This window comes from Ictidomys tridecemlineatus, chromosome 3, assembly GCF_052094955.1.
Source record: "Ictidomys tridecemlineatus isolate mIctTri1 chromosome 3, mIctTri1.hap1, whole genome shotgun sequence".
NCBI lineage: Eukaryota > Metazoa > Chordata > Mammalia > Rodentia > Sciuridae > Ictidomys > Ictidomys tridecemlineatus.
In genome coordinates, this window is record NC_135479.1 from 143,080,436 (window position 1) to 143,097,176 (window position 16,741).

Here is a 16,741-nt window from a genome sequence, read left to right on the forward strand (position 1 = left end):
GAAGACGAGCTACATTGTGACAATAGTGACAATGACAACTGAGTCTGATACCAGAGAAGGAGATAACAAGTGTATGAGGGTCAGATGCACAGTATAGGTACATTGGGCATGAGGCCAAATCTTCACATATCCTTTTAGCCTCCAGGGTCTCAGTGTATGAAAAATGGGTTTGCTAGTAGTTGTTTATAGGGGTTACCTGAAGGCCTTAAGAAAAAGTGAAATTATGCTTGCTTTGTACTGTAAATTCGGTTAATTGTACTGTTAATATACTGCGTGCTTCTCAGTTATTGGGATTGTTTGTTCAAATACTCAATCCTGAGTTTTATCCCATACATACTGATTCTTGTTGGTCTAAAACTTGGCAACTCTTGCTCTAAGGTGATTGAAAAGACTTTTTAGGAACATGCTTTTATTTTGTGAGCAATTTTTAAAATATTTTGGTGCTAGGGAGCAAATCTGAGTCCTTGAATATGCAAAGTGTGTACTCTGGCATTGAGCTATACCCTCAGCCAATAATTTTAGAAAAACTATCTAAAATGGTTTTAAAAAAAAAACTTTTCAGAAAGTTTTTACCTGACCATCACCAGCATATATGCTTACTATGTGTTCAACACAGTACTTAGCACATAGTAAGCATGTATGCTGGTTTTATAAGCATATAGGCTGATACTGTATTTTATTTTGCTCAGTATTGCCTTAGTACCTTTGAAGTTATTCAGTATTCCCACTTTTTAGATGACGAACTCTAGAAGGTGACTTCCCTAGTGTCACGTGATTATAAGTGATGAAATCCAAGTTTAGGCTTATTTGACTTAAAGACCTTCTCAATTACAGTCCCTGTTATTTCCTCTCTTTTTGCTTATTCTTTATGTAATTAATGCATGCAAAAAGGATGGTAAGGGAAAGCTGTATTTCTGGGAAAATGAGATCATTCTGAATCACACCAAATATTTATATTCTTTTTTGCAGGGGGCAACGGGTAGTTGGGCTTGAACTCAGGAGACTCAACCACAGACCCAGGCCTATTTTGTATTTTATTTAGAGACAGGTTCTCATTGAGTTACTTAGCACCTCACTGAGACTGGCTTTTAACTGGTGATCCTCCAGCCTTAGCATCCTGAGCCTCTGGGATTATAGGAATGTGCCATTGCGCCCGGTGTTATATTTTATATTCTTTAGGTAGCTGTGAATTTTGGAGGGTCTGGAGCTCCAGCAGGATGAGTTTTTGAGTGACATATTTGTTGCATTTGTTTTTATTTTCTTAGTCAAGTAATCTGGGAAGCCCTAATAATATTTTTGAATTGCTTTCTTCATTTGTTTTGTTAATTGAGAGTATTTGTAGTTGTGAGTTGTAAGTTGAAATAACCAAATTTTCAAACTGTTGAGGTCTTTCAAAACCAAACCATAATTTGAAAATGATTCCTGATACAGCTATCTTTTACGATGAATGCTTTAGTTTCTATTTCTTGGACAAAGTATTTGACTTTCTTTTTCCTTTCTTTTTTAAAAGTGAGAATTTAGGATAGGATTTGGAGATGTTAAGGATACATTTCATATTGTCATGTATAACTAATTAGAACAAATTTTTTAAAATCCTAAAAAAGAATTCATTTCATGCAATGAACTTATTATTTAGTGTTTATCCTCAACTTCTTTGAGAGTAGTTAATCTAGAAATAAATAAAGATGTGAAAAAGATGTTTTGTCTATTTTTTGGTATGGGGATTGAACCCAGGAGTGCTTTACCACTGAGCTACATCCTCGGGCCTCTTCAAATTTATTTTGAGACAGTGTCTCTAAATTGCTAAGGCTGACTTTGAACTTGGTGGTCACCTGCCTCAGCCTCCAAAGCGGCTGGGATTAAAGCATGTGCACCCACACCAGGCTAGATATGTTGTCTTATAATATTTTCCGCTAGCTTGTTTTATGTCTTACAGTATTAATTTAATTACAGGTATTTCTTTTCCTTAAATACTGATAATTATAGTGTAAAGTCCCAAGGTTCCTTTGTATTCCATCTGAGAACTACCCTTGGCAGTTTTATTTATTTTACGTATGCAGATCATTTCTTTTCTTGGCTTAGTGTAAAGCTATAATGAGTTTTTTCACATGACTTATTCTGATTTGTAGTCATATAGAGCTGTATGCCTACTAATATATTGTTTACATTTGTTTTACTTTGGAATCACTGAATACCATGTACTTAGTCTAATTTATTATGTTTCTGAAGTGTTCTCAAAAGTAACTACCAAGCTGTTGTTTTAGGTATGCTTAAATGTGTTTACAACATTTAATATGAAGAAAACTGTATTGAGCATCTTAATTCTAAAGGGAAAGTAAAACTGTTTGAATTTTATACCCTGAAATGTAATTGTATTAAGTGAACAAATTATTTTTTCCAGGCAGACTCCAGGTTAAAAGCGCTTAATGCAACATTCAGAGTGAAAAACCCAGACAAGTAAGGTTTTGTTTTAATAACAGTTACAATGTTGTTTTGAATGGTGCCTATCCGTCTATTTAATTTTTCATTTCTGAATGTATGCACTTCATTTGCCAAATATTCTTAGTGGTATTTCACAAATTTCTTTTTAAGTCTAAAACTGATTTTGAAATTTGATATCTTAATTGGATTTAAGCTTATAAATAACTGAAGTTTAAAAAAATTAAACCACTGCTTTTTTCCTAGAAGGATTTATTAAATATTGAAGGTATCAAAAAAATGATGAAAGTGATTTTAATTTCATAATTTTTCTTTGTATGACTTTGCTTGTCAAATATGCAGAGCTTAAGAAAATTATGTTGTATATTTAAAAATAAAATACCTACTTTGTATGCCAAGAAAACTTGATAGATAAATGCATTTTAGCATAATTTTATGTAGATATTTTCATTTGATAAATACTTGACTTTATTAATATCAGTTTGGTGTTTGTAAGTGTATTCCTACATTAAAGGAAATCAGTGTATTCAGAAATGACTTCTTAGGATAAAAACTAGATTTGGTTTTGGTTTGGCTCATTCTCTAAATTTGGTGGATATTTCAAGATCTTCATTATATGGTCCTTTACCTGGCAGTTTGGTTCAGTTATAGGAGCTTTTCAGTTAGAAACGTCTAGACAGATGAGGCCTTTCCATTTACAGCAACCAAGTTTATGAGGTCTGCTAGAATTTCTCTAGAGAGTCCTTCAGTTTTAATTTGCCTGTAGTATAAATTCTTATCAAAAATATGCAAAAGTCTGTTTGCATTTTTTGATGATCTATCATGCAGCTTTATAAACCATGACATTAACAGTAATGCCTCTGGTTTTTAATATGAATTTTGAATATAAAATATAAATGAATATTATTATTATTTTTTGCAGTGCTGTGGTTTGAACTCATGGCTTCACATATTCTAGACATACACATTCTCGCCCTAAAAAATATTTTTAAAGTTTTAGTAACTAGGAAGTTATGGTAACCGCTGAAGGTTTTTTTTGTTTTATTTTGCTTTATTTAAAAAAAACTTGTGTTGTTGCATACACCTGTAATCCCAGTGACTGTGGAGGCTGAGGCAGGAAGATTGTAAGTTCAAAGCCAGCCTCAGCAACTTAGTGAGGTGCTGAGCAACTCAGTGAGACCTTGTCTCTAATAAAATACAAAATAGGGCTGGGGATGTGGCTCAGTGATTAAGTGCCTCTGCGTTTAATCCCCAGTACCAAAAATAAATAAATAAATAAAAAATAATAATTAATAAAACTTTTATTTTTTAGAACAGTTTTAGATTTACAGCAAAATTGAGCAGAAAGCACATCCTCAGCACCTCCCCCTCACCAGAGAACTATGTTTATTATAGTAAAAACCTATATTGACACAGTATTATTACTGGAAGTCATCATTTACGTGAAGATTCACATTTGCTATTGTATATTTGCTGTTATACATTTTAGGAGTTTGGGATGACACTACTATAGTATCATACAAAATAGTTTTGAAAATTCTCTGTGCACCCCCTGTTCTTCCTTTTATTTCTCTAGCATGAGCCTCCATTGATCTTTTTATAGTTTTCATAATTTTTCTTTTTCAGCATGTTTATATTATGTTTGAAATTGACATATTTGATTTACTAATATGCATTTAATGTTCCCTGAAGTTTTTAATACTTGCATGATATATAAGAAGTGTCCTCTTAATGAAGAATGAAAATTATAAATCATCCCCCCAAAAAAAGTTTTGGAAAACTTAAGCTACATTTGGTGGATGTACATTCATTAGAAAATCATGTAGCTGTTATTATTTCTTGTTTGTTAGTATAATATTAATATTTTGATTAGTATTTTCTATATTTCCAGTCTGATAAAAATATTTTATCAGTTGTATATTTTTCCCCTTCTCTCTTTCTCTTTTTAGTATTTTTTAGTTGTAGATAGATATTATACCTTTATTTATTTATTTATTTTTATTTTTAATTTTTTAAACTTTTTTTTAAAGAGAGAATGAGAGAGGAGAGAGAGAGAGAGAATTTTTAATAATCATTTTCTAGTTCTCGGCGGACACAACATCTTTGTTGGTATGTGGTGCTGAGGATCGAACCCCGGCCGCACGCATGCCAGGCGAGTGCGCTACCGCTTGAGCCATAGCCCCAGCCCCTATTTTTTTTTAACTTTAATGGTTTATTTTTTATGAGGTGCTGAGGATCGAACCCAGTGCTTCACATGTGCTAGGCAAGTACTCTACCACTGAGCCATAACCCCAATCCCTTCTGTCTCTCTATTTTTGGGGGAGGTGTTTCAGGGATTGAATTTGGAGGCACTCGACCACTGAGCCACATTCCTAGCCCTATATTTTGTATTGTATTTAGAGACAGGGTCTACACTGAGTTATTTAGAGCCTCACTTTTTGCTGAGGCTGGCCTTGAACTCATGATCCTCCTGCCTCAGCCTCCCGAGCCATTGGGATTATAAGCGTGCTGTACTGCACCCAGCCCATCTCTCTTTTTGAGATTACCTAAATTGCTAAATTTTACTGTTTTGTACGTAGAATTTTAAATGTAATATGACCAGTATTATCAAGGCAGTTTTTGCTCCTATATTGTTAAAGTGTAAAATCAGTGTATTAGTAAAAATTTATTGGCCTCAAATCCTAGATAGGAGAATTGTCTACATCAGTTATTGTTATAACCATTCTTTTTTAAAAAAATATTTTTAGCTATAGTTGGATATAATGACTTTAGTTTATTTATTTTTCAATGTGGTACTGACAGTTGAACCCAGTGCCTCACTGATGCTAGGCAATCACTCCAACACTGAACTACAACCCCAGCATTTGTTATAACCATTCTTAATATATAGATATCTTTTCTAGGTCTAGTTGACACAGTAGATTATTATTGGTGCTATTGTTAGAAGAATATATGTCTTCAAAACAGTTTTATTCTATCCTTTCATAAAATCTAGAACACCAGAATGATTGTTTCACAGAGTTATTTCCAAAACGATTCTTTAATACTTGTTTCCTGCGTGTTTGTGTTTCCTCAAACAAGATTGTTAGGAAAAGTGAGAAGGAGAACCTGGGGCCTTATACTTGTATGTGGACTTAAGAGCTCAATGTCTTGGATTGCATCAATTGCATAAAGAAGTGCATCCAAGTTTTTTTGTTTGTTTTTGTTTTTTCTGTTTTTGGTACTAGGGATTGAACCCAGTGGTGCTTAACACTGAGCCACATCCCCAGCCTGTTTTATTTTTTATTTTGAGACAGTGTCTTGCTAAGTTGCTCAGGGCCTGACTACATTGCTGAGGCTGGCTTTGAACTTAAAATCCTCCTGCCTTAGCCTCCCAAGCTGCTGGAATTACAGGCATGTGCCACTGCTCCTGGCCGAGTTTTATTTTTATGTCCACTTCTAGAGTGCCTTATATTGAGTTGAAAATAACCTAAACCCATTAAAACAAAATCCAGATGACAGACAAACCAGATGAAAGAAGTAACATGTCATTTATATAGGTTTTTTTTTTTTAATTAATTAGTTTATTTATTTAGGTACCAGGGATTGAACCCAGGGCAGGAGTGCTTAACCAGTAAGCCACATCCCCAACCCATTTATGTATTCATTCATTCTTTAATTATTTATTCATTTGTTATTTTGAGATAGGGTCTCACTAAGTTGCTCAGGGCCTCACAGAATCTCTAAGGCTGGCCTCAAACTAGTGATTCTCCTGTCTCAGCCTGCCTAGTTGCTAGAATTACAGGCATGTGACACCATTCCCAGCTTACATAGTTTTTAAAATCTACTGTTTATTGTAGAAGCAGTATAACCTCTCATGTCATGTGCTACCTTGCCCAGTAGAAGTTTCATTGACTAGCTTTTGTTGCCAGTTTTTCTTGGCTAAAAATTAATAAAAGAAAATCCATATGACCCCAATGAAATAATTTATAAAATTAGTTTTCTTCTTTTAGAAGAAAGCCAAAGGATGGGGATGTAGCTCAGTGGTAGAAAACTTAAATAGCATGCACGAGGTCTTGGGTTCAATCCCCAGCACCACCACAAAAGAAAGAAAGCCAGGCCATGCAGTAACATAATTAAGGTTAAAATTTGCTTGGTTTATTTTTTGAGTTTGAATGTCAGAATAGATCACTTTCCTATGCTGAGTTTGAGAGCAAGAAGGATGGATACAGGAAGAAATTTATATAGTGAGTTTTCTTCAAGGGGTTCAAGATACCATATTAGGAACTCCCACAGATAGGCAGCAAGGCAGGACCTGGAAGTGCAGAAACTGGAAAAGTGGGAGGAGACTGACAAATTTATTGTTTTTCATAGTCACTCAGACTTTCAGAATTCATTGAGTTCATTTTCTTTGGGGATTTATGTAATAGTTGATGATATAAGTTGTAAAGAAGTGTAAGAAAATCTGTATGGTTTGAGGTACTTTCAGTAGAGTAGGGTGGAAAAAAATGGAAGCCATATGAAAATATGAAAGCAATATGAAGTAGACAAGTTAGACTCCGCACTGTATTTATACCATCGAACTTTGAAATTGAAGAGTGGTGTTCAGAAAAAGCCTTGATCGAGGTTATCTAAAATGAATCTTGAGTAATGAATGAGATTTGTTTAGGAGAGACACCTGTCCAGGCTTAGATGGGGAGATGACTATAAGCAAGTAAAAGCAGAATTTGGAAAATAAAGGGAAATATAGGGCCTATAGTTGTGATGGAACTGTTTTGAAGAGAAGAGAAACTAAGGTTAGTTGAGGCTTTGAGATACATTAAGTGTAGACAACCTCAAACTTAGAGTCTTACTAGAATCTGCATTTACTTGTTGATTTTTACATGCCTTACAGGCAGGGATTTCAGACATTTAGTGTTTTGGGAGGGAAGTTTTATATCATCATCTCCCCAGTCTGGACTCTTTGTTAACTCCTTCCTTTCCAAGGAAATTACAGCATTTTGACATTATTATATATGTTTTTTACTCCTTAATTTTTCTCTGAGAACAGCTAATCATTTAGGGTAGGAGAGTCTAGCAGACACTGCTGAATTTTGACTTTGGCAAAGAACTTAAACTCTCCTTTCTGCGAAATTCATTTCTTTTTTTTTCTTCTAGCAGTATTGGAGATAGGGCCAGTGTCTGTCACTCTACCACTGAGCTACATCTCCAGCCCTTCTCATCTTTTATTTTGAGACAAAATCTAAGTTTTTGAGCTGGCCTTGAACTTTGGATCCTTTTGTCTGAGCCTCCCCAAGCAGCTGTGCCTGGCCCATTCCTTTATTTCTTAAATACACAGTGTTATCTAAAGTCAGTGGATTTTTCAGTTTTCACTTTAGGTTTTCTGATTTCCCAATGAGAGATTTTTCCAATGATGCACATTTCATCCATGTCACCAACATTTTTAGGTGTTTAGAATCTTTTAACCCTGACTTTCTTGTAATATGATCCCTTGATGATGCTGTTGCCTCCATCTCTGGCTAGCTGGCTTTTTCAGAGAGACTGTAACTAGGTGCCATAGTGCAAGCCTGTAATCCCAAACTTGTTTTTTTTTTTTTTAAAGAGACAGTGAAAGAGGAGAGAGAGAGAGAGAGAGAGAATTTTTTAATATTTATTATTTTTCAGTTCTTGGCGGACACAACATCTTGGTTGGTATGTGGTGCTGAGGATCGAACCCGGGCCGCACGCATGCCAGGCGAGCACGCTACCGCTTGAGCCACATCCCCAGCCCCAATCCCAAACTTGTTAGCTCTTTTTTTTTTTTTTTTTTTTTTTGAGAGAGAATTTTTTAATATTTATTTTTCAGTTCTTGGCAGACACAACATCTTTGTTTGTATGTGGTGCTGAGGATCAAACCCGGGTCGCACGCATGCCAGGCAAACTCGTTACCGCTTGAGCCACATCCCCAGCCCTTGCTAGCTCTTTTATTCTTGGATTAGTTTCTTAGCTGAAGTACACTGCCTTGAGAGAAGTTAAAAGTGGTGGAAGTCAAGTGTGTTGTCTAATATCCTTAACTTTGCTGGCTGCCTCTTTTTTTAGATGAACCACAGTTAACTATGCACAAGATTAGTGAAAAGCCACATTAAGGAGTTTGGGCTTTGTTTCAGGATCATGGCTGACCTTTGCAGCAGAAAGAAACCTGCTGAAAGGCGGAGGAGTTATGTAGGTTTGGGCTCTAGGACTACCATCCAAGCAGAGTGGTTTATTAGAAGCCTAGGATCCCAATCAGGAGGATAGTATGAGAATTCCAGATGAGAAGTGATGATGCTAATTTGAATCTAGGTTATTGGCAGAAAAAAACAGAGCAATATGAGTGGATTTGAACAGTATTTTAGGAGGTATAATTAACAGACTGGGTGATTAGTAAAAACCTGGGTGAAGCAGAGGGAAAGAAACCCAGGTCTCTCTCTTTTAGAACATAGAAGAGAGTTGAGGATATAGGAAAAAATAGGTTGAGCTTTGGACATATAAGCAGTATAAGCAGGTACAAACAGGTCTGCTAATCAGTTGGCTTGATAGATCTGTGAAAGACAGATTTGAACTGGAGATAGAAATTAGAATTTAGTGGTTGGGGTTGTGGCTCAGTGGTAGAGCCCTTGCCTAGCACGTGTGAGGCACTAGGTTTGATGATCAGCACCACATAAAAAGATAAACTAATAAATAAAGTTTTTTTTTAAAAAAAGAAATTGGAATATAACAGTATGTTGATCATAGTGAATTACAAGTCATGTAAAAAAATGTTTAGATTGAAAGATTGAGTGGAAGATGGCTAAGAACCTAGCGCTTGACCCTAAAGAATGCCAACACCATAAGAGTGTTTTCCAAAATAAGGGGTCACCAGCATCTGAATCCAGTGGTGGTTTGTTATAAACTCAGATCTCTAAGTGAGAGCAAGTCTTGAGTGTACAGTTGTAATACTCACTCCAACTAAAAGACCCCAACATAATTTTAGATACATTTTAGAAATTCTTCACACACTGAAGTTGAAGATGTTAGAGAGGGGTGAAAGAAAGTGAGTACTACAGTAAAAACTTCAGTAGTAAGAGGAAAATCATGAGGAAATGGCAATGCTGTCAAGGGAACAAATTTTCAAGAAGATGAAGGTAATATATCAGTTGTTATGTGACCAAGAGAATCAAGTAAGAGGGAACTGAAATGCTTCATTGAATTTTGACAACATGACAATACTTGTTGACTTTGTGAAGAATATTATAGTTTTAAAGGGAAAAGCCAGATTCTAACAGACCAAGAAGTGAATGGGAAGGGAAGCAGTGGTTATTGCTAGGGAGATGCTTGCTGAGAGTTAGAAAGCAGTGTGTGTTGAGAGGGGGTTAATAGTTGGGTGTGTGGTCAAGGAGTGTGTGTTTATTTTAATCCAAGAAGATCTGAGTTAATTGGCATGCTAAGGAGAAGAAAGTGGCACTAGAGAGAGGAAGTTGGGAAATAGGAACATTTCCTATTTCAAGCTGAAGTACAATCTCAAGTGCAGGATAGGAAGAGATTCTAGATGAAAGGAAAAATTGACGTAGATTTGAGAAAGTTTTCTCAAAAAATTGGCAGGAGGTAGAGGTGGGAGCTGTTCCCATCCGATGATGTCTAGTTTATCTATGAAGCTTGGTTGTTTGGAAAGTGACAAGTGGTATATCAAAGAGTTTCAGATCTTTATGGAGAATGTCTGATAATAGAATAAGGAAACAAGGGTTACTGAGAAGCATTTTAAGCTTGATATTAGAGACCACAATTTATGGTTACATCTTTTTTTTAAAATATTTTTTTTAGTCATAGACGAACACAATACCTTTATTTTATTTTATTTATTTATTTTTTTTTATGAGGTGCCTCACTCATTTCAGGCAAGTGCTCTACCACTGAGCTACAACCCCAGCCCCTATGGTTAAGTCTTAAGATTTTTTTTTTTTAATCACCATAAATATTTTCCTTTTTTTTAAAAGTTATTTTTTCTACTGACGAATTTAATCTCAACCCCATGATGTAAATTCTGAAGTATGGCATCTTTTCTTGGCTTTCAAACTGTCAAAAGAAAGTGTTATTTAACTGTAGAGTTTTTGTATTTATATTATTATGTAAGTGTTCAGGGCTAGTATATATATGGTTATATACAACCAGTTTCATTATTCTTAGGAACTGTCATTTTATATTTCAGCCTTAGACTTCTTGTTTTCATGAGAAGAATGATGTTTTTTTTATTTATTTCCTGTTTTAGGAGATTTACTGAACTGAAACACTACAGTGATGAACTACAATCTGTCATCTCACATCTTCTTCGAGTCAGAGCTGTAAGTGGACCTAGAGCTTTTTCCATTTGTAAGGAAGATCCTTGTCATTTAATCATCATCTTTTAAGTTATAGGTGGTATTTCTGATGAATAACTGATTTTTACATTCCTATGTAGTATATTCATTATGCAGCTGCATTTTTTAAAGAAATGCAAAAGATTTTCTGTCATTAACAACTTGAAGAATTTCAGCCCTTGAAGAATTGTTTTCTTCATGGTTTATTATAGTATAGTTATTATGACATCTTGTCAAAAGGCCTATCATTTCAGTGCATGTTGAAATATAATTAAGTGTAGAATTTTAGATGTATATATAATAATATAATTATGCTTCCAGGTATTTTTCCCCCCTCTTGAAGGTCTGTGGAATAGTTTATGGATGTTAGACTATCCTGTGTCTGGGCTCTTAAATTCTACTAAATACATTTATTGGGACAGTAGTTCACCATGACAAAGAAACTAGAAATTAAGGAATAATCATTGTATTTAGCCATATAGTTTAGCTATAGTAGATATGGGGAAGAATGCTTTTCAGTATATTAAAATGCCTGGAAAATGTTATGTCATCCATTCTTGTCCTTAGGGTAACTTAGAGGGTATTTTAGAACTTCATTCTTTCAGTGGCTTTGAAAGAGACTGGGTAGTTACCAGGTCTAGGATGTCATCCTGTGCTGATTATACTCTTCTTCAGATGAAATGTATTGTCTGGGATTTACTTTACTAGAGTCCACTGATGATTCATGAGTGGAGAGTTGGGGGCACTTTTAGATGAAACTAGATTGACCATATATATCATAATTGTTGAAGCTGAGTGTAAGAAAATGAGGAAAATCCTTTTGTTCTCTATGAGAAATGGAGTTATATTCTTTTGTACTCTGTACTTTCTGTATGTTTAAAGGTTTCTATAATAGTATAGAAAAATAAACTAAAGGAAGAATATCTTTCCGAAGATCCTCATATTGGCTGATCAAATGTTAAAACATTTAGAGTATCATTTCCTTGTCATTCTATTATTGCTGTTCTTGTGGCAACACTGTCTGACATTGTATTACTTTAATGATTGTTAATGATTTTCCCCACTAATGTATTTGAATTCCATAAGACCCGATACTTTGTTTTCTTACTGCTAAATCCCTGGAATATTGTCTGACACATAGACTTAAAATATACTGAATGAATATATAAATGTGTAGGCTCACAATTTTATGTTTAATAAGATCTAAAAAAAGTAATAAGTTGCTTTTAAATATTTAATTTTAACTAACCAAGAGGATCTGGTTGGTCATATATATGTGATAAGATCCTTCAAAGTGACTTTGTCACAAGGAGTTTGTAATAGGCAAGTAAGAGAATTCTGGGTTTATATATTTATCCTATACTTTAAGAAAACATGGGCTGGGGATGTGGCTCAAGCCGTAGCGCGCTCGCCTGGCATGCGTGCGGCCGGGGTTCGATCCTCAGCACCACATACAAATAAAGATGTTGTGTCCGCCGAGAACTAAAAAATAAAAATTTCTCTCTCTCTCTAAAAAAAAAAAAAAAAAGAAAGAAAAAGAAAACATGCTTCAGAAACTATTGACATGAAAGACAGTGTGAGATCTTGAAAAGAAAGGCAGCACTTGATTTTTTAATAAGTGAGAGAAACATCAATGAAAAATACATGATGCCTTCCAAATAGCTTAGGTTTTAACACAGTATTCCAAAATTTGGAGAAAGGACTTTTAGACATGGACAATAAGAGAAAAATGACATGAAGTTAAAAACGGACATTAATGCCCTTCACTGACAGAAGCTTGCACACCATTCAGAAAGCACCACCAGGACCTTTTCAATAGTGTCAAGTGTAGAAGAAGGTGTTGATGGTATATGAGACAGAAGATGAATTAGTAATAGATGAAGAGAAAATAGAATTGTTGACTACTTTTTTTGTCAAGAAATCTTTTGAAACTCAGGTAAAAATATGTTACAGATGGATTAGAGTTAAATATTTAAGAAGTCAAAATAGAACAACCAGAAAGGTCAGTTGACCATGAACTAAGAAGGTCTGAATTTGAAACTGGTCTTTGCCATTTACTGTATCCGTAGGCAAATCCAGTAACCTTTCAGAGTTTATTTTCATTGCTAGAAAATGAGAATAAAACCTGCCTGGTGCATAGCAGCTACTAAATTTTTGCTACCTGAATACATGCCTTACAGAATTAGGAGGCAAAAGTCAGAACTATACTTTTTGAACTAAAGTAAAAGGACAATAATACCAATATCTAACATTTATCACTGTGTATGTAAGCCATGGTACTCAAGCATAATAATATCCTTACTTAATTCTCACAATAGTCCTTGGAAGGTAGTACTGTTATTATTCCCATTTTACAGATTAGGAAAGAGGCAAATGAAGTTAAATAACTTGCCCAATATCTCACAGTAAATATACATGTGGAACCAGAATTTAGACAAATAATATATTGACCAAGGGTGTGAATTGAAGTAGCATAAGAGAACTCACACCTATTGAATCATCCTGCTTGTTGCCAGAACCTGACAAACATTATTTAATCTTTATAAAGTCAATGATGAAGGTCATTTCCACATCTCATAAAAGAAGATAAAATACAGGTTTGGAGTATTGTAATAAACTCTCCAAAGCTGAACCTAAAGAACTTACATATGGCTGACTCCAGATTTTTTATTTCTTGCTACCCTGTGCTACCTCTTTGGGGGAAATCAAATTTAAAAGGGAGGGAGATGTTTAACTTTGCTAATATTCTCATAATTTAAGATACAATCATTGAGATACTATTTAATATTACATTTTAGCCATTTATAAAGAAGGTAATATCTAATGTTTTGAAATACTACCTGATGACGGAAATATAAAGTGTTACAGCTCTTTTGGAAACCGTTTTGGTAGCAGGTATCAGGAGTCTTTAAATTTCATAATCTTGGGAGAGAGATCAAGGGAGGAAGATTACCTCTAGGTAGGGAATACGGGTAGGAGGGAGAAGGGGAATAGCATGGATGGTGAAAGGAGACCCTCATCATTATACAAAATACACGTATGAAGATGTGAATTTGGGGTCAACATACCTTATCAGAGATATGATAAATTGTGGTAAAAAGGTATATTAAGAATCACAATGCATAAATAAATAAATAAATTTTTAAAAATAAATTTCATAATCTAAACTTCTTAGGAGAATCAAGAGGGAAGAAAGCTAAATGTGTTCAGATTTTTAAAGTAACATCATATACTAACATGTCATAGAGCTTTGTCTTTTTTTTTAATATTTATTTTTTAGGTGTGGATGGATACAACACAATGTCTTTATTTTTATGTAATGTTGAGAATCGAACCCGGGTCCCGCCCATGCTAGGGAAGTGTTCTACCGCTGAGCCACAATCCCAGCCCCAAGCTTTGTCTTTTTGAGTATTAAATCACCTACTACTTTAGTGAAGGACAAAGAAGGTATTCCCAGTTGAGGAAGGATAATCAGATGACGCTGTCATATTTCTTTTGTCACAGGATTTGCTATGTGTCACTTCTCTCTTGACAATTTTCTGATGATTAGTTTTTTAAAAGAAAGACTTCTCAACAAAATTAATCTGAAGTGCAGTCTGGTAAATCATTTCCCCTAGTACCCAGTTTTTTGATTATCAACAACCATTGAATCAGTTCGGTTTCAGCTTTTAATCATTCATGTTTTACTTCTTGGACATTTTTGTCTTTCCTTTTCTCAAAAATTGATAATTTTTTTGTCTTAAGTTTGTAGTTTTTCTTAGTTTTATCTTCTTTCTTAATGCCTAATGATCTATAGATTCACTTTACGTTTTAGTTGGCTAGAACAATTTATTTCCATCTTTGAAGAATTCATACCAGAAACATTGGTCCAGTAACAACTGCAGAGTGTTTGTTGCCTTGTTCATGGGTAGAGTAGCCTCCACATAAGTGGTCACTCATATCTTTGAGGTAGATAGACTTTCCTCTTTGAGTCACACCCTGTGGACCTATATACACAGAGCTCTAGTTGCATGATAGAATCTTCTTTTGCATCAGCTCCAGGAGTGATTTACTTTAAGAAACAACCATTCATACCTGGGATTCACAAAATTTTTCTTTGAACATTATTGTGGATCTGCACTGTGCACTTACTTAGGTTGCTTAAAAGTACCTATTTAATAAGTTCTTTCTTCCATGTTTAATATCTTGAAATGACAGAATGACTGTCAGCTTTTAGGAAGATACTTCAATGTCTGAAAGTGCAAAATCTAGAAAAGTTAGTGGTGTAAAATTACATATCTATCATGTATTCCTTGGAGTGTTAGTCCTGTGAGATGTTCCCTACAGCAAATCATCTCTGTCTTGTATAGTCATTATTCATATATGATGTTAAAGATCTAAAAAGTTGGGCTGGGGTTGTAGCTCAGTGGTAGAGTGCTTGCCTAGCACATGTGAGACACTGGGTTCAATTCTCAGCACCACATATAAATAAATAAAATGAAGGTTCATCAACAATTAAAACAAAATTTTTAAATAAATAAATAAAATAAAGGTATTATGTCCATCTACAAATAAATATATCTTAAAATTTTTTTTTTAATTGGTTGTTCAAAACATTACAGAGCTCAAGACATATCATCTTTCATACATTCGACTCAATTGGGTTTTGAACTCCCCAAATACATAATACAGACTCACTTCTGTTACATACTCACATTTTTACATAATGGCATATTAGTGACTGTTGTATTCTGCTACCTTTCCTATCCCCTACTATCCCCCCTCCCCTCCCCTCCCCTCCCAACATCCCTCTCTACCTCCTCTGCTGTTGTTCAATTCTCTCCCCTTTTTTTCCCCCCACCCCCTTGCCCCTCATAACCTCTTATTATTTTGTGTATCACTGAAGGTCTCCTACCATTTCCATATGTTTTCCCTTCTCTCTTCCTTTCTCTCCCTTCATTCGTCTTAGTTTACTGTTAGTCTTTTCCTCATGCTCTTCCTTCCTGTTCTATTCTTAGTGGCTCTCTTTATATCAAAGAAGACATTTGACATTTGTTTTTTAGGGCTTGGCTAGCTTCACTTAGCATAATCTGCTCTAATGCCATCCATTTCCCTGCAAATTCTATGATTTTGTCGTTTCTTAGTGCTGCATAATACTCCATTGTGTATAGCTGCCACAATTTTTTTATCCACTCATCTATTGAAGGGCATCTAGGTTGGTTCCACAGTCTAGCTATTGTGAATTGTGCTGCTATAATCATTGATGTGGCCGTATCCGTATAGTGTGCTCTTTTAAGGTCCTCAGGGAATAGTCCAAGAAGGGCAATAGCTGGGTCAAATGGTGGATCCATTCCCAGCTTTCCCAGGAATCTCCATACTGCTTTCCAAATTGGCCTCACCATTTTGCAGTCCCACCAGCAGTGAACAAGTGTGCCCTTTTCCCCACATCCTCGCCAACACTTATTGTTGTTTGACTTTATAATGGCTGCCAATCTTACAGGAGTGAAATGGTATCTTAGGGTGGTTTTGATTTGCATTTCTCTGATTGCTAGAGATGTTGAGCATTTTCTCATGTGCTTGTGGATTGATTGTATGTCCTCCTCTGAGAAGTGTCTGTTCAGGTCCTTGGCCCATTTGTTGATTGGATTATTTGTTAATAAATATATCTTAAAATTTAAAAAATCTGAAAAGTCCTATAGGCAAAGACCCTGTTTTACTTTATTGCCTCAGTGTTTCCCAAACTTACTTTATGATGGAATCACTTCAAGAAGGGGAGGGAGAGAGTCAGATTTAACAATATAGAGTACCCAAAAAATAAACTGGGATGTGATATCTCAGATCAATTTTGTGATCTGAGGACAATGTCGAAGTGTTTCAGGTAGAATGAGGAGTATGAGCTTTGTCATGAAAGCTGAGTCTAGTGTAGGAATCAGCAAACTTATTTTGCAGACGGGCTGGTAAATATTTATGGCTTTCTTGGCTATTTCACCTTG

At 35.1% G+C, this 16,741-nt stretch overlaps 1 protein-coding gene across 2 annotated transcripts in view; it reads left to right on the forward strand.

Moving 5' to 3' along the window:
* The window catches only part of Snx4 (sorting nexin 4), a 62,958-nt gene that overhangs the window by 25,217 nt on the left and 21,000 nt on the right, over nt 1-16,741 (forward strand). For both annotated transcript variants that reach the window (XM_078044027.1, XM_078044028.1), the window contains 2 exons: nt 2,402-2,457; nt 10,682-10,754. In XM_078044027.1, coding sequence (XP_077900153.1) covers nt 2,402-2,457; nt 10,682-10,754 — 129 coding nt within the window. The remainder of the gene's footprint in view (nt 1-2,401; nt 2,458-10,681; nt 10,755-16,741) is intronic.